This window comes from Neltuma alba, unplaced genomic scaffold (genome assembly GCF_004799145.2).
Source record: "Neltuma alba isolate B1F8T4 unplaced genomic scaffold, ASM479914v2 tig00011709_pilon, whole genome shotgun sequence".
NCBI lineage: Eukaryota > Viridiplantae > Streptophyta > Magnoliopsida > Fabales > Fabaceae > Neltuma > Neltuma alba.
Window position 1 is genome coordinate 191,453 of NW_021636345.1, and position 23,206 is coordinate 214,658.

The 23,206-nt window shown below is 34.8% G+C and overlaps 1 protein-coding gene across 3 annotated transcripts; it reads right to left on the reverse strand.

Annotated features, from left to right (window-relative positions):
- Positions 1-4,484: 4,484 nt before the first annotated feature.
- LOC114717121 (serine/threonine-protein kinase TOUSLED) lies at positions 4,485-22,650 on the reverse strand. Of its 3 annotated transcripts, XM_028902209.1 has the most exons (18): positions 22,641-22,650; positions 14,919-15,228; positions 14,553-14,797; positions 13,801-13,890; positions 13,357-13,560; positions 12,082-12,132; positions 11,484-11,591; positions 11,295-11,339; positions 10,686-10,798; positions 10,533-10,599; positions 8,882-8,948; positions 8,300-8,397; positions 8,052-8,231; positions 6,994-7,231; positions 6,617-6,881; positions 5,885-5,939; positions 5,625-5,786; positions 4,485-5,029 (listed from the first exon to the last, which is right to left on the reverse strand). In XM_028902209.1, exons 3-18 carry the CDS (start codon positions 14,790-14,792, stop codon positions 4,934-4,936), a joined length of 2,079 nt encoding a protein of 692 aa, XP_028758042.1. In that variant the 5' UTR covers positions 14,793-14,797; positions 14,919-15,228; positions 22,641-22,650; the 3' UTR covers positions 4,485-4,933. The 3 variants fall into 3 exon arrangements, with proteins under 3 accessions (XP_028758042.1, XP_028758043.1, XP_028758044.1); XM_028902210.1 differs by lacking the exon at positions 22,641-22,650 and having other exon boundaries at positions 6,994-7,207; positions 14,919-15,379; XM_028902211.1 differs by lacking the exon at positions 22,641-22,650 and having other exon boundaries at positions 6,994-7,204; positions 14,919-15,378.
- Between the last annotated feature and the right edge of the window lie 556 nt (positions 22,651-23,206).

The following is a 23,206-nucleotide window of genomic DNA, read 5'->3' on the forward strand; positions in this document are numbered from 1 at the left end:
GTTGATTAACAAAAACATGTTTACAAGTATTTAACACAAGCAGCTTCAAACGAGCCCCTTGTGCATGTGTGTATGTTGAATTAGAAACGCAGACATTAACAATTGATGTTAAAAACAGGGCTCAACTCATAATTTTTTATTAGGCTGCAAAATTCATTGGCCACATATATCTTTTCTACCGTGCGATATTACTTCAAATAAATTGAACCAAACATCATTTTAATAATCTGCAGCAACAAATTAAATTTGGACTTATTGTTGCGGTACAACTTGTCAGTAAATTTTTATTTATGAATTTTCATTTTTTTAAGTAATGAAATGTGACATTTCTTACTTTATACAAAATTATATATTTTTCATTAAATCTTACAGTAAAATAAATTATGAATAAATTATGAATAATAAAAGTTATTTCAACTACCAATTAATTAAGAGAAAACATCAGATTCCTAATTTTTCTTTTGAACAAGTACCAATATAAAATATAAAACCTATTATAAATTTCAGGTACAGTACAACAATTTATGTTTGGTACAAACTACAAAAGAAAAAGATTAAGCTGAAGAATTTGTTTGGTTGGAGACTTTAAAAAGAAGAAAGAAAGATGAAATGAGATAAGACATTGTAATAGAAAATGTCGGATTTGTCCCTCATCAAAGATGGCAATTATGCCAGTTTCATTTTCTACGGTGAGAATGCGGCTGCAAAGTGCTCTCGGCCCACCGCAATGTCCCCAAGGAAGCAATCTTCAAACTCGATATGAATGATTTTGTGGATAGTTACTCCAGTGATAAACTTAGGTGTATCTCTTAAGTTTGGCCACCGGGTGCGGGTTGTGTCTAGTTGTCTTCTTTGATCATTTTGAGAAGGCTGGCCCCGGTATACAAAGCATGCTACTTTTAAATTTACGGAATACAAGATAAATATACTCATACAGTCCTTAATATAAGACTTATTTAATTAATTTGATTAGATTAAGAAAGTTAGGTAAGTTAGTTAATTATAAGAAAAGTGACATATTTTTCCTAAAACACAATAATCATCTTTCTTAATACTCCATCTCCCTCTTATACTTGATTATAGTTGAAGGAGTATCCATAAGGGTAATTTAAAGAAAACTGATAAATATGAAAAATGAGTCTTATATTTAAGACCAAAACCAACTCAAGAATTAGGTCCTATATTAAAGATCGGAGGAGTATAAGGAGTTTCATATCAACTTACGTGAATGTGTTTATAAGTTCATACTCCTCCGGTCCTAATTATAAGACCCAATTGACTTATTTGAGGAGATTAAGGAAGTAAGTTAAGTTGGTTATTTATAATAAATAAGTGTTGTTATTCCTAAAATATCCTTGCTAATTAAGTATATTAGCTAAAACTATCATTATTAGAAGGATTATCTTGGAAAAAAAATACATAAATAAAGAGAGAAAATGGATTGGGTCTTATAATTAGGACCAAATAAAAAGTCAAATTGGGTCTTATAATAAGGACCGGAGGAGTATTAAGCAACTCCAAATAACTAGATAATTGTCAACTCTAAAAGCACCATTGTTATAACAAATACAAGCAGTGGAATCTGCAAGATGAATGAAGTTGGCCGCAATGATCAAGATATTGAACTTTTGATGACACAATAGGCTGCTTATATTAAGTGATTATAGGCACTTTTACATATAAACTATTTATATTAAGTAATTATAAGCGCGTTCATATAAATGAAAATAAAATTCCTTTCATATGTTTATTTCATATTCCATAAATCATAATTGAAATGTTGCTTTTAAAAATCCTACTGCTATTCTAAACAAGCACTAAACCGGCATTTGCATTTGGGGTTGACAGTGTGATTGCTTTCGCGCGGCTAGAGAACGAGGATGCTAGCGGTGCTGGAGCAACGGAGCCCATCCTTTTCAAGTGACTGAACTCTTTTGTGTTTTTTTTTTTTTGGCTGGATAATTAAGCCAGCTTACTTGTTGATACTTAGGCCATGTAAACTTTTGGGACAAAGCTACTCAAGTTTTTTAGGACAAAGTGATTAGGTTGGGTTTTTTTGTTTTTTATCATTATTTGTTCTTGTTTGCTTTGCTTCTAGTTTGTTCTACCTCTTTTGAGAGAAGCAAAAACAACAAAAAGGTAGGAATCACACAAGCACAAATGACCAAAGAACATTGACGTCTGAAACTAGAAATTTTTTTTTGGGAAACCAGAGAAGAAAGGTATCTTCAGCCACCGTTCAACATTATTAAATAGAATAGAAGGAAGCGGATTTCCAGCAGCCAAGGCACAGTCCGAATCCAATCTAAGGAAAAACGAGACTCAAAATAGAGGAGCTTGGGGGTAATCAAATCTTAACACACACACTCATATATACTCCTCCAGTCTTAAATATAAAACTTTTATATAATATATAAAGGTCTTATATTTAGGACCGGAAGAATATATAGTTACGTATTTAGATATGTAAAGTATAACCTAATTGGATCACAATAACTAAATGAAAATGGAGGGAATGAGAAAGTACAATGCTAATGACCAACACGGCCATTTCTCTTCTACCAATTTATAATTAAGGACTGAATTAAAACTGAGTTAAAAATTAAATGAATTAATTTTTCTAATTTTTTTTGCACTGGGAGATCTCAAAAAGGCCAGGAAGTAGTTTTATAAAAAAGTTATTAAAAACAAACATTGTTCAGGTCAAGCAGGATGGTTATTCTTTGTCGATTCTGGTTTGATATTACATATACAATTTATATTTGATTGTTATTATTAACAACTGAAGCAATCGATTTACTAAAAAGGTTAATGGAAATATACATAAGTAAGAGAAGGGATTTACATATGGTTTTTATTGACCTGAAAAAAGTTTAAGATTGTATGCCAAGAAACGTACTGTGGAAGGTTTTGGAAAAGAAAAGTGTACGGGTTACTTATATCAAAGTCATACAAGATGTGTATGAGGGGGTAATTGCTAGTGTAAGAACGTTTGGAGGTGAGACAAAGAACTTTCCTATTACGATTGGCCTACATCAGGGATCTCCTTTGAGTCCTTACTTGTTTAATATTGTTTTGGACATTCTAATTAAACTTATTTAAGAAAGAATCCCCAAGTCCATGCTCTGCGAGGATGACATGGTTCTCATGGCGGAATCAAAAGAACAAATTAACTCTAGACTGGAGTTATGGAGAAGGATTTTGGAGTTGAAAGATTTTCGCTTGCGTAGGAACAAAACAAAATATATGCATTGTAATTTTGAGAAGAGGCAAGATAATGGTGATTTGGAGGTGAAGATGGGGGAACAAATCATTCATCAAGTATCAAAGTTTAAATACCTATGATCCATTATACATAAAGATGGGAAAATTGATGGAGACGTTTCTCATAGAATACAAGCTGGCTGGTTAAAATGGAAGAAAGCTACCGGAGTTATTTGCGATAAGAAGGTACCTGAGAAACTTAAGGAAAAATTTTATCAGACTGCTATAGGACCAGCTCTGTTGTACGGTAGTAAATGTTGGGTGATAAAGGGAAAACAAGAGCACAAAGTTGGGATAGTAGAAATGAGAATGTTGAGATAGATGTGTGGTCATACAAGAAAAGATAATATTATAAATGAAAATATTATAGCAAGAATCGATGTGACACCTATCCAAGAGAAAATGGTTAAAAATCGCTTAAGATAGTTTGAACATGTGCAAAGAAGGCCATTGGAGGTCCCAATAAGAAGGGTAGACCAGATAATATGGAGTCTCATAAAAAGGGATAGAGAAAGACCAAGAAGAACGCTCAACGAGATTATTGAAGGAGACCTCCTGATCAACAACATATCTAAAGACTGAATTGTTAACAAAATACAATGACATAGTATGATTCATGCAGCCGACTCTACTTAGTAAGATAAAACTACTTGTTGTTGTTGTTAACAACTAGACTAACTATATTAACAACTTCCACAATATTTATGGAATCTCTTGCACAGGTCCTTCGGAACTTCTAATTAATTTGCAACTCTGATGGAACTTTTCTATTGTATTCTCTGTTTGGGATTTTAGTGCGACTTTCCACTTTTCCCCCCCCCCCCCCTCTTGTTGATTTTTATTGGAAGATAAATGCCAGGCATACCGGAATCCAAAAATGCATCGGAACTCGGGAAATTAATAAGAGGTAAAAATGTCTTTTAATTCTATTTTATTTGAAATTAATATGAAGGGGGAAATAACTGAGCGAGCAGCTTAATATCACGATTTGGTTTGCCGATAATAAAATAACACAAGGATGACCTGATTGGCTAGCATATGGTTTTAACACTCACAATATTTACATTCTAGTTTTTATATTTATTTGTTTTCAAGATCTAAATTAATTCTAACATTTTTTTTAAGAACAAACTGGACAGAAAGTTACAAGAGATTAATAAACTAAAATTGTTAGAGACAGAAAACTAAATAAAATACCAACATTCTCACTTGCCAAGACCTATACAAAAAACAACCTGACCTTGGAGATCAAGTCAACTCACTCCCTCGCCTGAAAAATATCCAATTAGATCTGCTGCAAATCTGCAATCAAATATTCAGAGAATAACACAAAAAGCAAAACTATATATAGAGGGCTAACTTTCCCTTTCAACACTCATCTACTCTCTCTCTCTCTCTCTGATTGCATTTTACACAGCTAATTTGTGATTGCAGGAGATCTTCCCCCCAAGAAAATCCTGATGACAATGCCAAACGTTTGAAAAACACAACTTCCTTCGATATGGTGAAACATCCTCTGTGCCATAATTGTTGATATTCCAAAAACCTTTACAACCTATACAAAATCTGACATGTAAACAAGTAACTTCAGTTAGAAGATGACTTGATAGTTCCTCCGATCCTTTTTGTGTGGACTCTGGGGAAATTAACTGTGCCTATTAACATCATTTTACTTCTTTGAGTAGGTAAGATATGGATCTTGAGCAATGGTCAATACATCTGGTCTCTCGGCCTGGTTATATGTCAAACATCGCCGTATAAAATCCTGACAAAATTGTAGAGACAATATACACCGTTGTCAGTTTTGGTTACAGAAGAATGGACCTGAATTTAACACTGTTACCAGATGCTGAATCACTATTGTTCTATGCCTAAAACTAGGAACCTGAATGTAAAATGAAATGCCATAAGAATAAGCATAATTATTTCTGGCTGTGCAAAGAAGGAAGGATATTTTCTCTGTAAAAGGCAGCCACGCTACAGACTCACCTGGCACACAACACGGGGGCTAAAAAATGACAAAATAAGAGAATGAAAAAATAACGCTGGTCCCCTTTTTTAAAAAATGTATAATAATTATAAAAGCATAATAGATATTGCAAAAAACGAAAAACAAAAGGAAGTCCTTTCTCCTTCTCAATATCAAGCGGATCGCAAGGATACCCCCCATGTTGAACTGCAGTTACACCCTCAAGCATGAGAGGCAGAGAGGGCCCTTGTTCCAATACCAAAAAGTAAAATGAAAATAACCGCGTACAAGCAACGATAGTCTTCCCATCATTAAGATTAAATAAATGAACGGTGGTAATGACCAACGAACTACCAGAAAGGTAGTGGGTAGTAAACAGGGAGAAACTCACCTTCGCCTCATTAGAAACCGTAGGTCTAGAAGGGAATTCAACCTTGCGAGCCTTAATAATTGTATCTTCGCGTAGTATACGCTCTTGACTTTGGTCATGGCCAAATGGACGCCTTCCAAAGAGCATTTGATAGAACAAAACACCCGCAGACCAGACATCAACCTGTTTTTCAAAAAAGAAATGTCAAAGAGGATGCATGAAAATTTTTTTAGGGGACTAGGGGTGGGGGCTTTGTGAGGCTACAGCTTCTAGGCATTGACCTTCGATGATATAAGAGGTGTCTTGCTGAGCTCAAAGCATTCTGGGGGCAAATACCTGCAAATTTGAATAAATAAAAAAGAAAAGTGATCCTCTGCCTATCTTTGCATCAAGACAGAACAATAAGTTCAAAGTTCTTTTCATGATTAACGTAGCTGAATAAATTATCAACCGGTTTCCTCCCCAAAGTATACTTCATCACAAGTATTACGACAATACTTTCATCCAGTTTGCGCATTTGTGTGTGGGTGGGAACATGTATATGTATGCATGCATATATAATTATATTATATATGTGGGGAATGAGCAGACATGTCACGGAGATCTAGCTCATCAAACTATAAATTTTGTGCAAGACAATGTTGGAACCATCTAAGCTTGTCCAAACAGGTCAGTATTGCCAGCACAACCCAAGGCATTAACTAGAAGATGTTCGCCAGAATGTTTATGTCCTTTTCTCCCCTTCTGATACCAGAATACAGCTTAGAACCGGTTGTCCAGGAATGTTCTCAACAACTTCGATGCTTATCCAACAGATCTCAAACTTCGGGTAACAAAAACATACCCCTAAAGCTCGATTCTTACAAATTAAGTGCCTCGCTGGTTAGAAGTTCCACTAACCAAGCAAATTGCTAAAATTGATACAACTCATATAATGTGGATGACAAGAGTTATGCACACAGGAGTATGTAACCATAATTTGTATACCAATAACAATGATCTGCATCACTTACCAGTAAGTTCCAGCCCCCTGAGATGTTAGTTCCATACCCTGGGATCCCACATCATCCTCAACTATTTTGCTGAGACCAAAATCAGTCACTTTGGCAATGCCAAGCTCATCAAACAAAACATTTCCAGGCTTCAAATCATAATGAATAATCTTCTGCGTTCTTTTATTCAAGTAAACAAGGCCTTGAAAAACCTGAACTAGAATTACCCTCGCCTCTCTCTCAGGCAATATAGGTGTTGCCTTAAGGACAGCATCAAGATCCTTCCCTGAGTCAAGAAAAGCAATATATTATGAAACTTAGCAGGTCAGAAGTGATACATATGGCGTGGCTTGTCCTCAAAATAAATAAAATAATGCACAATGGTTAAGTGTATATACCACTACAGTACTCTAAAACGGTGCAGAATGTATTGTGATCTATTTCAAAGATGTCCCACAAACGAACAATATGATGATGTACCAAGGTCTTGTGGATATTATACTCCCGAATTGCATGCCGAATATAACTCTGCTTCTTCTCTTCACTCCATTGAGCATTTAAACCATGAAGCTTACATGCAACATATCTATGCTCCACCAAGTCAAAAGCCTGCTGGAAATTTCTCACTTTAAGTCGCTGCAAAAAGGTATAAATTTAAAGCTGCCAATGCAGACAGAGGAGTGGTCTAGATTTTTGCTTTACTAGCTAGAAACCTTCATGGAATTAAATGATGTAGTAGAAAATCAAATTTTCATTTTTCTCTGCACTTGTGTTATCACATGGAAGCGGCATTTCATCAACATATACATAAAAGTTCCTAGGAGGCAGTACCATAGATAAGGAGCCAGCTCAGAGCATCTTAGGACTTTTTTTTAAAAAATATATATATATATTTTTCCAGAAGTCTGTAGCCTGTGGGGTCTTCTTAACCTGGCCAGGAACCACCCCCGTTCAATTCGCTCAGGGGAGTATAACTGTATTTATTTTGAATTAATGTGTTAATCTAGTAGTTTGAATAACAATAAATTAATAAATAATTTATATGTTAATGTTTATTCATTTTAAATTAATATATTAAATACATTGATATATATTGATTCTTAAATGTTATTTATTTTTGTTAGTAATACAAAATTTTTTACAATATTTTTTATCATTAGAATGTAGCAGTGTTAGACATATAGACGATAAAAGGCCAGGCTAACTCCAACTCTAACTATTAGACATAATTCTCAAAAGTAAGTTAATTTGTCTTAATCCAAGCAGGATAACTCTATCCAGATTAAATCAAAACAATTTAGCTAATTCCAAGCATATAGGAACATTATCCAAAAAAAAACATAAAAAAAACATATAATCCTTAGTTAAAACAAAGCAAATAACATAGCTCAACTAAATTCAACATTAACTTCCAGCATATGCGATATATATTATTTTAATTGATAATACTCCTGACCTTGTAAACCTCGCTGAATCCACCCTTTCCAAGAAGATTTAACAGGGCATATCGATGGTTCAGAATCTGAAAGTTGTTGAATCGTGAGCCATCCTCATCTCGTATGCGTTTCATCTCACGTATTAGTCTTCCCTTTTCTAGTTCATAGCGATCCCTCTCCCGCATAATAACTTCTTCTTCCTGAAAATATTTAGGCTATTAGAAATGTTAGAGAGAAGAAAACAATCAGAAAAGCAGTAGTAACATACACGTTTAATGCTAGCTAGTCGAGACTTATAGATTTCATCCTGAATGACGACATCGTCTTCTTGTAATCCAGTATCTGCATCTGTTCCCTCGCCTTTATCTTCATCATATAACATAATCATCACAATTCAGAAACATAAGGCCAATACTTGCAATTATAAATCAGAAAAACGAACAAAGTGAGCAAACAAGTATCACATGATAAGCTAGCATCAAATAGCTTGAAACATATATTTCTAAGTTCCAAATGGCCATCTATAGGAGCAGATGGCCATCAAGGTCAGCTTCAATTAATCAAGGAAGTCAGAAGTAAAAATAAACTAGGAAAATTGTCCCCAAAACACACACACACACACACGGCAATAAATGTCCAGATTTATAAAAATATGTGAATGACCTTACTGAAAGCATAAACTAAGACCAGAAACAAGTTATGGGAACAAGAAAAAAAGGAATAACACGTGCCCAAGGGCAATCGCAATGCTGGCTCATTCAACACTAACATTTTAGGGATATAAATGCTAGAACTAAAAAGGAAACAGCATGGAAATAAGATATCCAAAATTTCAATTGATCAATATTACCAGATTGTTTTTTCTTCAATGACTTGCGCTGCCGCTCAATAGCCTCTTTCGTTTCTATCAGTTGTTTCTGGGGAACAAATAAAGAATCAGATTTAGAAATATTACCATTATAAGTGAATTCAGCCACAAATGCAACAGCAACAAAAAATGCATGAGCTTCCGGAGATTTACAACATATGGTCAAGATTATCAAAGAAAGATATAGGATCCTGTTCATATATAAATGAAACCAGAGAACACATTATCACATTTCACAGCTAAACTCAACAGAGGAGTAATAGTTGCATCATAAAACAATCAAGAGCCACTCATCCTATCATTTTGGTGGCTTTCGTAGTAAATCCTCAGAAGTCAGAACGCTAAGGATAACTTTTCAAATATAGCATTGTATTAAGCAATTTTACATACCTGACGATTCTAGATAAAGATAACCTTAACTCCCTAATAACTAATTCAAATTGGGATGTTCCCCTTCCCCATTCCCACTTCAAACTACCATGGGAAAAAGAAACAGCATCCTTGGTAAAAATGTTCAAAATTGACATGGTTTAGGAGAACTGAGACACTTCCTTAAGAAACAAAGGAGGAACTTTATGGTCATTAGCCGGTGTTGTCATCATATGTAAACATGTGATGAGAGTTGGTTATCTTCTCCTTCATTTCCAGGTGGCTGGCATCAAGGAAGAGCTGTGGGATAAGAATGCCTATCATTTGACATGATTTTTTGGCTTATATGATCTTCAGATTCCACAATCAGAACTGTTTGATGAAGAAAATAAAGATTTCTCAAGCAAGTAACCTCTAGAATGTCTACAAGTTGGTTTTGTCCTTTGGCAAGATTAAAGGACATTGTAGATGTGTTGTAAGTTCCGGCTACTAGCCATCTAATAATTTTCATTTTCTTGGCCTCGTCTGTGGGTGATATTTATTGTGCAAACATCTAACATATTTAATATTCCAGGTAACATCAATTATTAACCCTGGCGATACCAAGAAAATATCAAGTAATACACTCGATAGCTGACTGAGATGTACAATTTCCCAGCATGTGACAAGCATCAATCCGTTTTTCCAAGCCCAAGTACTCCTTATTCATTTTTTTCTTCCCCTCCACGATAACTAGCATGCAAAAATATATTCATCTTCCATCTAGTTCATTTAGAGCCTCAGCAACATAGAAGTTGTCCACGTATTGATTGGAAATTTTACCATAGTTCCCATGCTGATACAGACATGCGATCCTCAACCTTGGTGTAAATATCAATAGGATGAACCCCATTTTTCCCTCTAAGATGTTATATTCATTTGTAAGGAATATTATATATATATTTCTGAAATGGTTGAAAGGCACCTCACAGAATGCATAAGATGGTGCCCACAAGTGATCTATTGAGTAGAAAACCAAAGTTCCTGTTTGTAAACAGGTCGCACTCATTTAAATATGACATAGCTGTACTTATTAAGGTTAAGACGTGCCAATAACAAATGAGAAATGGAACCGTCTGCACCTTCTCTCCTCATAATATCAAACACATTTCTAATATAAACCATATCAATAAATGATAACATCATGACACACTGAAACTAGGAAATATAATCGCAATAGTGAAAAGATAGGAGCGAGAGATTGAGGTGAAAAAAATAGACATACAAGCTGGGCATTAAGATCCTTCAATGCTTGCCCATCTTCCCAAGTCTCCGATATGACAGTTCCAGCTCTACATTTCAAATCAAACATTTTAAGAAAAACAATAACTGAGACGATGATCAAAATCTTTTTAGTCTTTCAATGATCCACCTTTACCTGATTACACCAACATTTCCCAGCCTCAATGAGTCTTGTCGTACTTTCAACCTTGCTTCTTGCCTCTCGGACTTTGAGACTGATATCAGCAAATCAGATATTATTTTTGTCCTCTGCAAAATAAAGGAACAAAAGTAAAAAGGCTAGTTTAATTAACTTAGTGCAACTGACATCCACCAACTTCGTTTTATGCTGGGTGGGTTGCAGAGTGGTGGGCAACAGTAAATTTTTCTTTTTAATCCATTCCAACTGTAACCAACAACAAACTGAGAGTCCTTTTCCATTGCTTTATGCTATTAATGACTAATGGAATATTTTCATTCAAAAGTTTAAGCTTTCAACATTTCAAGGCTAATGGAATTATCCTTACAACCGTGTGCTCAAAATCTACCAAGTATCCATGTTAATCATCATCTGATGACTGGAATTTTGTTTTGGCCACAGTAGTGTTGAACATTAGGATATTTATGGTGTGCTTTTATTCAATTAGGATAGTTATGTTTGCATATGCTCCCACTAAAACACAATAAATTTGATAGATCCATGGACTATTTTAAATCAAACTACAATAATTGCAATAAAAAACTATGATGGTCCCACAATTCATACCTTAGGCTTCATTTGCTGTTCGTGATCTTTCAGATCCTTTAGTTCCTGTACAAGCCAGAATTAAGCAACATAGCAACAGAAAATCACCGCATCAAATTCAAGGAACAAAAATTCATTAATTTTCAAATATTTTTCACCTAACCATATATTTCAATGTATTTCATTATCTAAGGCCACTCATTCACGTACCTTTTCTAACTGGCGACAAAGATTCTGGTAATCAGACATCTCTTGTTTTGATTTCCTCAGATCCTCCTCCAATGCAACAACTTTTGCACGTAAAGATGCATTCTCCTCCTAATTTAAGATAACGATGAAGAAAAGGGAGAAAAAAAATTAAAATCCGAAATCTTCCAGGTTATAGCATTTCCGATAAAACTTAAGCTGAAGATATCAAGGTGTTTTCCGTCAGGTTTTCCAATAATAACATAATATGTGGGATGACTTATAAAATTATTCATAAAAAAGGTCCATGATGAAGTGTCAAATTTATATGTACTCATATTTACTCTTTTATTCAAAAAAAACTTACAAAAAAAATATATTACAAAACTGTACTTAGTTGTCCTAAAACAATAGCAAAGCATAAAACTAAAATATAAAAATTTTAAGGACATGGCAACGAGGACAGACAAAATAGGCCTAGCCAGGATCTATTACTTTGTATGTAAATATTACCCCTTTTTTTTTTGTGACAAGTAAATATAACTTTGTACATAAAGATATGTATCCTTTTCTTATCAGAAAATTTACAGATGGTAACTAAAAATTTTAGCAGAAATCACACCTCTAATGAAGTGCAATTGTCGTTGCGAATCTGATCTTTCAGTCTTCCCTCCTACAATAAACATGAGTTACAGAAAACAGTCAGCCTAGCATGCAGAACAGCAACAAAAACCATTCTGTTAATGAATTGCTTCAGTGACATGCCTCCCAAAATTTATGAGACGATAATACTAAATGAAGCACCTCATATGTCAAAACCATTGTCATCAAAGAGGGTAAAACAAAGGGACAAAAACAGAACTAGACTTACTAAGCGTAAACAATCCCCTACTTCAGATTTTTGTATAGATATACCAGTAGAATTCACTGGAAGAGTGACAAGTGATTTGCAAAGGAATCAGGTTATATCTCCATAAAGTTCTTATTTTGCCCACATACAAACAATGAACCAATATTTTGTTATCTATCTGTTAAATTAAAATGATGAAATTTGTTATGTACTTTTCCGCTCCTTAATTTGAGAGTTGATGTTGGTCCTATATGTAAAACCTATTTCACATATTTATCAATCTTTTCCCAAATTAACCCTATTGATATTCCCTCAATAATAATCAAGTAGAAGAAGGAGGAAAGAAATTAAAGAAGATGATTAGAGTGTTTTAATAAAAACATATTATGTTAACTAATTTAACTCAAATCCTTAATCTACTCAAATTAATTAAGTAGGTCTTACATTAAGGACCAGAATAGTAGTATATATTATTCGGAAACAATGCAGAGACGGAACCGCGAACGAGACACAAAAATAAGGCAGGCTCATGGGATCCCATTTTCAACATTCTGAATACTTGGACCAGGACCTCTTCTGAGCCTAGATCAAGAAATGCTATCAGTTTACGATAGCATTACCAACAACCTGACCTCATTTCCAGTCAGATTAATCCTGCTCGAAACAAATGATTAAAAAGCAACTTCTCATACTTGCTTTATGACCACTTTTAAATCCCACATTCAAAATGATTTTTAGACATTGCACTGAGTCAAGTTCTAAGGGAATAATACGACCGAGCAAAGAATTGGCACCCAATATCAAAGAAAATGAATTTCCTTTCATCTCCAAGATACACAATACACATATATATAGAGAGACCCCCGGTCCAAAACTATAGAAATTTCAACTCAGACCAAACAAATGAACATGTAGAGATGCCAATTCCTACAATGCAAGCAGTTATGCTTGTTCAAGTTATATAGATGAAAGCATATTGCAGGATAAACAATACTATTAGGAAAGATTTTTTAGGGGAAAAAATTTGTTTCAGAGCAAGGGATGTACTCGGCATGCATTGTCCAGCTGACCATTGGAGGCCAAAACTGCTGGAGGAGATATATGTGTTCTGTTCTGATCAGTAACTCGGGAACCACGTCCCCTACCAGAACCAGAGCTCCCTCTTCCACGACCATTTTTTTTCCTATTCGTATCTGCACTAGCTTTTGCCTCCACAACATCCAAGCTAGTTTGCCTTCCATCAGTAACTACCTGATATGCAAATTTCTTGGTCAGAAAAGGTCAAAAAGCCATTTCAGAGGTAAAGAGTATATCTAATAAATAATCAAAGCCCCCATCATACAAGTAACAGTGGATGTAAATAGAGTAAAATTGAGTAGTTGGCCAAAAAGAAAGAAAAATACCCTGTGAGTTGCAATACGTTTATGAGAGATGCAGCTAACAGCTATTCCTCATAGCTAAAGCATTTTGAATCATCAGATAAAAACTAACCTCGACATGTTCAAAAATCTTTGAGTGGTCATCTTCTTGGAGTTTTTGGCGCTTCTGTGTGTTGGCTTGTATGAGGAATTCCCCGCCATTCTGAAATAGAATATTAAGCAAGACAATTTTACCAACACAATTCGTCTAACACAATCTAGGAAAGCTGGGAAGAATTTACATGTAATGACTTATCAAGATACTGTCCAAAAAGTACCAATAACTTTTTCAAATGCCACAGTCATGATAAAAATGAGAACTGGAAAAGCTCACAGCACTGTACAATGTTACATAATAAGTAAAGCAAGAGGCCACTTCCCCATTATTTAGCAGCACAGGCAAGTAAGGAGGGGAAAAAAAATACTCTTCATTCATATGACCCAGAATGTCAATCCCAGAAAGCCTAATGCATAGGCATTATAGCGTTTTTGCAGGTATCTGTTGCTCATATCTGTTGATATCATACCACACCCTCTTTTTTCCGTCATTAGAGGTAGCTAGTTACCTTGGACATCGTCCGACCTTTTCCCTCTCAAAGAAATCTCAGATGCAATCCCCCACAGGTCCATCAGAATCTTAACGGGAGAGTGCTCCAAAAAGGAATCAAACACGGAGTTTTAAAATGATTACTTTCTCTAGCAACCAATAAAGCTAACTTCATTATATAACACCAACCACGCATCATAGACTACAATGCAAACATCCCAACCGAAAAGCATGAATTTCCAAATCCATTGTATGGAATTGGATTAAGGTAGGCTTACATCATCATCGGAATCACTCGAAGTGGAGGGTCCAACCAAATCCTCGGCAGGTCCCCCAAATTTCGCAGCTGAAGGAACAGTAGACCAGGTTGACTGCTGGGCAGGCGACAGAGTGGTGGCAACTGCGGACGAAGCCTTGCCTACCATTCGAGCTTCAAGCTTTGCAATCTTGGTAGGCAAGGATTGATCCGATTGGTTAGAGGAGTTGGAAGAGAAATGCACAAGCATGTCATCCGACATTGTTGCTGCAGCAAATGCAGAGTCAAACTATTGATGTTTCTCAGATCATTCTAGGCAAGACAGAATATCCAAAGAAAACTGAACCCATTTGAATTAAGTCCCAAACAATAATGAAATGTCTCATACCCACTCATAGTCGGAAAGCAAAAGGTGCCGATTGCAGAAGAAGCCCCATAGAGATTCAAGTAACAGAAAACCAGAAAAGCAAATGAAAAAATCAGGTCAGAGGTAATGGGGTATGAAAACAGAAGGAGAGAAGGGGATGAGATAGAAAGCTGGGGGTGAGAGGGAGTGACGATTAGATGGAGAAAATCTAGGGTTTTGGTGTTCGGTAGAGGGGAAGAAAGAATCAAGACAAAAAATTTATTGGAAAAATAACTGAAGGAAGAAGGACACCAGAGAACCAGAGACTCCAGAGAGGCTGGTTTCCTTTTCTCTATAAGTTGGATTTTGAATTTGTTGTGGGCACCTTGGGACAGAAGAAAGAAGCTTCTGTGGGATATAGGACTGTGGCAAAAGTCTACATGAGACTCAAGTAAGAAAAAGGCAAGATTTGAACCAGGGGTTTGAAGAAAGTGGTGTTTACCTTGTGTGAGTGGGAAAGTTTTCTTGCCTAGAACAGCTCATAATAACAGGTTAAATGTAGGGGCAATGCAGGGGTCAAAAGGATTACATGCTATCGCAGAGAGAATGGTTGAGGGTTCTTCGATCTATAGCTCTCCACAATGCCATTTTAACAAAAAATAAACAGAATATTAACTAGATGAATTGCACGAAATACACAATCTCATGTGGTAACTATGATAAGCAGCAAGTCTTTTTGTGCATGTTTAAGATAACTTATTTTAATTAATTTTGTGCTTTACAAGATCAATGTGAAACGTATATTTGGCATATTTTCTGAAATACTTTTTGGGGTTAAAGTACGCCCAGCACCCTAAACTATTTACCTAGGTGCGTCCAGTGGCCTAAAGTAATTTTGGGTGCATTCAGTGTCCTAAACTAATTAAAATGATGCGTCGATATCCCAGGCTAATAAAAATATTATGTTTAACTGTTGCTTTCCTGACTCAACTTAATGTTGACCCCAGATATTCTACATGGTAGACACACAGGCACCTGATGTGTACGTGTATTATTCTTACTCAAAGGTCAATTTATTTAGAAGAAGAGGAAGGAAATAAATTCAATTTTGAATAAGAACAATACATATCAAATGTCCACATATCGACCATTTAGAATATCTGAGATCAACTTTAAGCTGAGTCAGGAAAGTAACGGTTAAACATAACATTTCTGTTAGCCTGGGATATGGACGCACCATTTTAATTAGTTTAGGATACTAGATGCACCCAAAATTACTTTAAGCCACTGGACGCATCTGGGTAAATAGTTCGAGGTGTTGGACGTACCTTGACCCATACTTTTTACACTTTATAAAACAAATGTATGAGGTTTTAGATCAATTTAAAACTGTTTTAAGCTTCTTCTTCTTTTTTTTTTGGGCAACTAAATACAAGCATGTGAAAAGAGAAAGCACAAAAATGAAGGTAATCATATCACAAGTTCAATTGTACCAAAAAAAAGATCACAAGTTCAAACCGCGCCTAGTTAGTATGTAAAGGGCTCTATATTAACGCTCCTCGTGGGTTTGAGCCCGCAGCAAGCTGTCAACTTTCCAACCCAAAAAAAAAAAACAAAGAAATAAAGGCAGTCAAACTTGACTTCCCGCATATTTAATAAAATAAAAATAGATATGGAAAAAATATATATATCTGAATGCATGAAATTAGAAATTAGACGTTTTAAGGGATGTTCTTTGTCATGATGCCAATGGCTTTATAATTTAATGGCACGAATGCTTTCTTGTAAGTGAAAGATTATAGGTTCAATTTCATTTGTAATATTTGATAATTAGTACTTGTCCTTCCTAGCATGATAAAAGAGGAGGAAATAATTGCAAAGTACGAAGTACTTGAAGTGAAAAGGCTAAAATAACATTCACCTTTAAAATAGAACGTAGTCTACCAAGGCTACTTATAACTTATTGATATCGTACGCAATAATATCCCTAATCCCTTCCGGCATATCAAACCATGGAAGCATCGTTTTTTCTCTTCTTTTTTTTTTTTTTAATTGGAAAAGGCTCTACATTATAGCTCGGATATCCTTGTAGGCTTGGACATCAGAAAGTCCCATTGAAGCAACTCAAGAATGAAAACTCTGGGGCTTGAGAAAAACAAACCCCTCCATGCGCTATGCTTAGAGCTTCCTTAGCCAATTTGTCCGGGCCCATGTTAGCTTCCTTCTGACACCAAGCGACATGCACCTCCCAATCACGGTTCCTCTCACATTCTTAATCTCTTGCAAAGGCTTGTCTTCGTTGACATTAGTGCTCAGGCATTGTTTTTTCTCTTATTGCTTTTCTTTTCAAACAGCTCTCATATGCAGAAGACAACTCGTCTCCTGACTTGGCAGAAACCTGATTTTGGAGCAGTGAAGATTAATGTAGAAGCCTCCTTTTGCTACAAAAACAGAAAGGCTGCAATTGGAATTGTGGGAAGGGACTGGCAAGGAAGATTTATTGGAGGGATAGGGAAAAAGGTGGAAGCCAATTCAGCCTTTATGGCAGAAAGTTTAGCAATACTGGAGGTTTTGGAAGATAAGGAACTCTGGTGGGGAGGGGTGATGATTGTGGAGACTGACTGCCAAGACCTTTTTAATATAGTTGATAAGGGAGACACAAGAGGTTGTGAATGGCAGTGTGTGGATATAGTACAGAATTGTATTCAGTTTTTGAAGTCTGAGGCGGGGAGGAATGTGAAGATTTCTTTGGTTGCCAGGGGAGGTAATAGTGCTGCGGATTGCTTAGCAGCTGAGGTGTTGAGAGGATTGGTACCAGAAGGATGGTTCTGTGAACCACCAACCTCTCTGAATTTAGCAATGAAGAGGGACATAGAGAACTTGGGGTACACGCCTGTTGAAGATACTGGTATAGGTTAATTTGTAGCGTTTGCTTTCCTTTGTTTTTGTTTTCCTTGTCTTTCCTTGTTGCTTAGGTTGTATTCTAGGCTTGTGTCTTTTTTCTTGTCGGCCTGTGGGCTATTGGTGTTTGTAATATTTTTGAGTGATTAATAAAATTGACTTTTTTGGCCCAAAAAAAAGAAAACAGCTCTCATATGCGTTGTGTGGTATTTTAGCTCCCAACGGCTTGTTTGCCACTGCACCTCCACCATGCCAAAGCTGTTTCCCCCCTAACTATCTCATCTATCACCATTTTCTTTGGTTTCTTCAACGTTGGTGGTTTTTTTACCTCAAAGCTTATGAGTTATGGATTAGAAGCCCTATTTTTATAAATTAGTCATGAAAATCAATGCACCCAAGTTATTTCGTAATAGTCATTGATGGAAAATAAGCCAAAGAAAAGGGTGGGTTGGGTAGCCATTGCATCATGCCGAAGACCCTGCGGTGACGGATGAGATTGTTGAGAGCGAAAACGTTATACATCACATGCAAGAATTGTTTGCCAAACAGTCGATGTTAATTGATTTGGTACCCATGAGTATCAAAACCTCGTGTGTATTTTTGCGCAAAGTTCTTGATTAATATGTTGGCTTAAGATACATCCACCACCCCTAAATATTTTCTTTGAGTATTATTTTGTGATGTATATAGTATCCTGAAATATTTTTCTGGTGCATCCAACACCGTGAAATATTTTTTAGTGCATTCAGCATCTCAAAGTGTTTTTTTTTCTATGTGTCCAGCACCCAAAAAATTTTTTGGGTGCATCTAATAAGGTGAGCAAGAGACCCATTACCTGCTAGTCCGCCCGTGGCTCAATAAATTTTAGCCTGTTTAACCCTCCCAATTAGTCCAAATAAAAGACTATAAATCAGCGGGGTAGCCCACTAAATGGAATGGGCTATGGGCAAGGTAGTGGGCTGCCCATATCTGCCTGTTTAAGTTTTTTTTAAATTTTTTTCCATTAAATGACTATGTGTAAGGTTGTATGATTGAATATGGTTGATATTATGTGATGTTATTTCATACTAAGTTTGGCATTTGATATGCAAAATTTATTGACAGCTTCACAAAGTTGTATATAAGGTAACTATGCTAAAAAAACTGTAAAAATAAAATAAATAAAATAAAATAAACAAGTTACCCTGTAACTTAGTCAACCCCAACAAGCTGCCTTGTAACTCATTTAATATGAGCTTAAATGGGCTGCTATGAATCATGGGCTAGCCCATACCCATTTATTCATAAATGGGTAGGTTATGGACTAACCTTCAGGCTAGCTCATCTTGCTCGTTGCTCAGTCCTATCATTTGGCATCAAAGCAAAAAAAAAAAAAAAATTAGGATGCGGGATGTACATAAAAAATATTTTGAGGCGCTAAATGCACTTTAAAAAATACTTTAGATGCTGAATGCACCTTAGCCTTAATATGTTTGCTAAATTGTTAATATTAGTTAACTTAATAATTATGATATTTTTGCATCACTTTGAAATTTTTATATGTACTTTTATATCTAAGAAAAAATTATGGTATTAGGTGCACATGTAAAAATATTTCATGGATAGATATTTTTTACTTGAAAGTTTTATGGGTAAATTTACCCCTTAACGAAAATAGCTAACCAAGAATTTTTTTTTAAAAAATATATCTTACAAAAAAATACGCGTTGTATAGTATTACCTCCGGTTCTTATTATAAGACCCCGTTTAACTTTTTGTTTGGTCCTAATTATAAGACCCCAATCCATTTTGTCTCTCATATTTATGTATTTTTTTCCAAGATAATCCTTCTAATAATAATAGTTCTAGCCAATATACTTAATTAGTAAGGATATTTTAGGAATGACAACACTTATTTATTACAAATAACTTACTTAACTTATTTTTTTAATCTCCTCAAATAAATCAATTGGGTCTTATAATTAGGACCGGAGGTAGTATTTTAGCTCCCAACGGCTTGTTTGCCACTGCACCTCCACCATGCCAAAGTTGTTTCCCTCCTAACTATCTCATCTGTCACCATTTTTTTTGGTTTCTTCAACGTTGGTGGTTTTTTTTTTACCTCAAAGCTTATGAGTTATGGATTAGAAGCACTATTTTTATAAATTAGTCAAGAAAATCGATGCGTCCAAGTTATTTCATAACAGTCATTGATGGAAAATAAGCCAAAGAAAAGGGTGGGTTGTGTGGCCATTGCACCATGCCAAAGACCCTACGGTGACGGATGAGATTGTTGAGAGCGAAAACGTTATACATCACATGCAAGAATTGTTTGCCAAACTGTCGGTGTTAATTGATTTAATACCCCATGAGTCTGGAAACCTTATGCGTATTTTTGCACAAAGTTCTTGATTAATATGTTGGTTTAAGGTACATCCACCGCCCCTAAATATTTTTCAAGTATTATTTTATGATGTGTCTATTATCCTAAAATATTTTTTTAGGTGCGTTCAGCATCGTGAAATATTTTTTAGTGCATTCAGCACCTCAAAATACTTTTTTTGGTGCACTTAGTAAGGGTGAGCAAGAAACCTATTATCCGTTAGCCCTCTTGTGACTTAATAAATTTTTACCCGTTTAAACCTGTCCAATTAACCTAAATAAAAGATTATAAATTGGCGGGATAACCCATTAAACGGGACAAGCTATGGGCAAGGTATTAGGCTGTCCATACTCACCCGTTTAAGTTTCAATTTTTTAAAATATTTTTTCCTTCATTAAATGACTATATATAAGGTTGTGTGATTGAATATGATTGATATTATGTGATGTTATTTTATATTTGGTCTGCCTTTTGTTATAAAAAATTTATTGACGGTTTCACAAAGTTGCATACAAAGTAGCTATACTGAAAAAACTGCAACAAAAAAAAAAACTAAACGGGCTGCCCTGTAACCCATTTAATACGAGCTTAAATGGGCTGCCACAACTTATGGGCTAGCTCATGTTTATTTATTCATAAATGGGTAGGTTATAGGTTAACCTTTGGACTAGCCAATCTTGCCCGTTGCTCAGCCCTAGCATCTAGCATCAAAGGCAAAAAAATATTTTATGGTGTGGGATGTACATAAAAAATATTTTGAAATGCTAGATATACTTTAGAAAAATATTTCAGGTGCCGAATGCACCTTAACCTTAATATGTTTGCTAAATTGTTAATATTAGTTAACTTAATGATTATGACAATTTTGCATCACTTTGAAATTTTTATATGTACTTTTATATCTAAGAAAAATTTATGGTATTGGGTGCGGATGCAAAAATATTTCATGGATAGATTATTTTTTACTAGAAAGCTTTATGGGTAAATTTACCCTTTAACAAAAATAGCTAACCAAGAATTTGCAAAAAAAAAATTGTGCTAAGAAGGTTCCTATTTGATTGTGAGTATCTGAAAGTCAGAGAAACGTCTAGATGAATGTTGGAAGAGAAGAAAGCATATATCGATGATATATGAATGGGGTATGGTGGGGCCTTGTGTTCTTCAACACTTAATTCGTACTCATAGTTTATAAGTAGTGTGATGCTATCAACGAACGTATTTAGGTTAAGTTTTTTTTTTTAATTTATTATATCAAGTTTTTTAATCACATATGGTCATATATTTAATATTACCTTCAGTCTTAATTATGAGACTTCGTTTTGAAAACCGGAAGTAGTATTTAATAGCGTTTAATTATAAACTCATGTGAAAAAATTAAAATACATAGTTACGTGTGATTGGAGAATTTAACACAATGAATATAAGTAACTTAATCTAATTATTTTTCTTTTTTTTAAAAATCGATTAGATGAATTATTTTGACCTTCAATTTCATGAGTATATATATAGATCGCAGGTTTATGTTTTTTTCCCATTACTCAAACCATAATGAGTCTGTTTTCTATAAACTATAATAAATCTTGTGCATTTGTAGAGTTTGCATTCAGTGATTTTGGCCAAGACTAAGAAAGATTTATTTCCTGTATTTATTATGGATTTACATTTTATTTTAAAACCACGAATTAAAATATTATTTTTTCTTTAATTTTAGAGTAACATTATCTTTTTTAAAGTTATTTTAAATTTATGAAAAATAAAAATTGAAACGATCAATCAATTACATATGAGTTTAAAGGTAAAAAAAAAATTACATACGAGCATATAAAAGAAGTTAACTCCCCGAAATTTATGCTTCATAAATGCGAACTTCCTCAAAAATTTGGTAACTTAAAATTGGCTCCTTTATTCTTTTCTTTTATGTATACAAGTATGTGCTTCGATTTCATTCTTTTTTGGGGGTTGCTACTAGGAGAGTTCATCAAGCCTGCTAGCCCGGTATGCCCGTGAGAAAATGGTCCTGCCTAGCCCGGAAAAAAAATAGCCCAAAGAAAAATGAGTATTTTTGGGCTGGACATATTATGGGCAGGGCTGGGTTGCGAGCACAGTATGCTGCCCTGCCCATTTGGCCTTACCCGTGACGTATATATTTATAATTCTTTTTTTTGTTGCTAGAAATACTTATAATGATATATAATATATATAATAATATATATTATTCTCCACTCTTCCATTTGCCATAGATACATTTAGTGGTATGCGTAATTCTTCTTTCTTAGTATCTTTTTAATTTTTTTCTAATATGATTTAGTATCTTTTAGTTTGTTTCATTGTTGGTTGTCTTGCAAAGATGCAAAAACAAGCTTACTTTAGTGTTATATTAAAAAATATATCAATTTAAGACAAATCAAAGTTATTGATTTGTTGAATTTATTGTTTATTCAAGTATTTATTTCTTTATAGTTGTTATAAGATATCCTTACTTTAACTAAAAAAATTTTCACCAAGGTATCAATATTTGAGCTTGGAAGCCTGCCTTGCTCAACCCGTTATTGCCCAACTTGAAAATGGTTAGGGCTTCTGTGAGCTGGGCAGGGCAACAAGCCGCAAAATGCAGCCCGCTCATTTTTCGGGCTGGGTGTCGAGCAAGAGGCATACCCTGCCCAGCCCTGCCCATGAACACCCCTAGTCGTTATGGCATAGGACCTAGATGAAAATATTTTTCTGATTTAAATCTGCAATTAATAAATTATGTAATTCATTCTGCTGGTAAAAAAAAAAATTATGTAATTCATTCTAAATTTTATACAACACGCCACACGCCTCAAAACTATAGAAGCATGAGGTCTGTAATATGGGATTATCTTTGTATTGTGAAACTCCACAAATTTTTAAACTACACATAACAAAATTCAGTAAAAATATTACTATTTCCGATCCTTAATATAAGAGTTAGTTGACTAATTTGAGTAGATTAAAAAATTTATTAAGTTAATTATTTATATCAAATATTTATTGTCTTTTCTAAAATACCCTTACTAATCATGTGTATTAGGTAGAATTATTATTT

Bases quoted from the DNA above. Each gene is read 5' to 3' on its own strand.
- LOC114717121 (XM_028902209.1), bottom strand. From the start codon at position 14,792: ATGTCGGATGACATGCTTGTGCATTTCTCTTCCAACTCCTCTAACCAA. The intron at 11,340-11,483 runs GTACGTGAATGA...TGGCTTGTACAG, and splicing joins TTTGTCGCCAGTTAGAAAAG to GAACTAAAGGATCTGAAAGA. The intron at 10,600-10,685 runs GTAAAGGTGGAT...TTTGAAATGTAG, and splicing joins GGAAATGTTGGTGTAATCAG to AGCTGGAACTGTCATATCGG.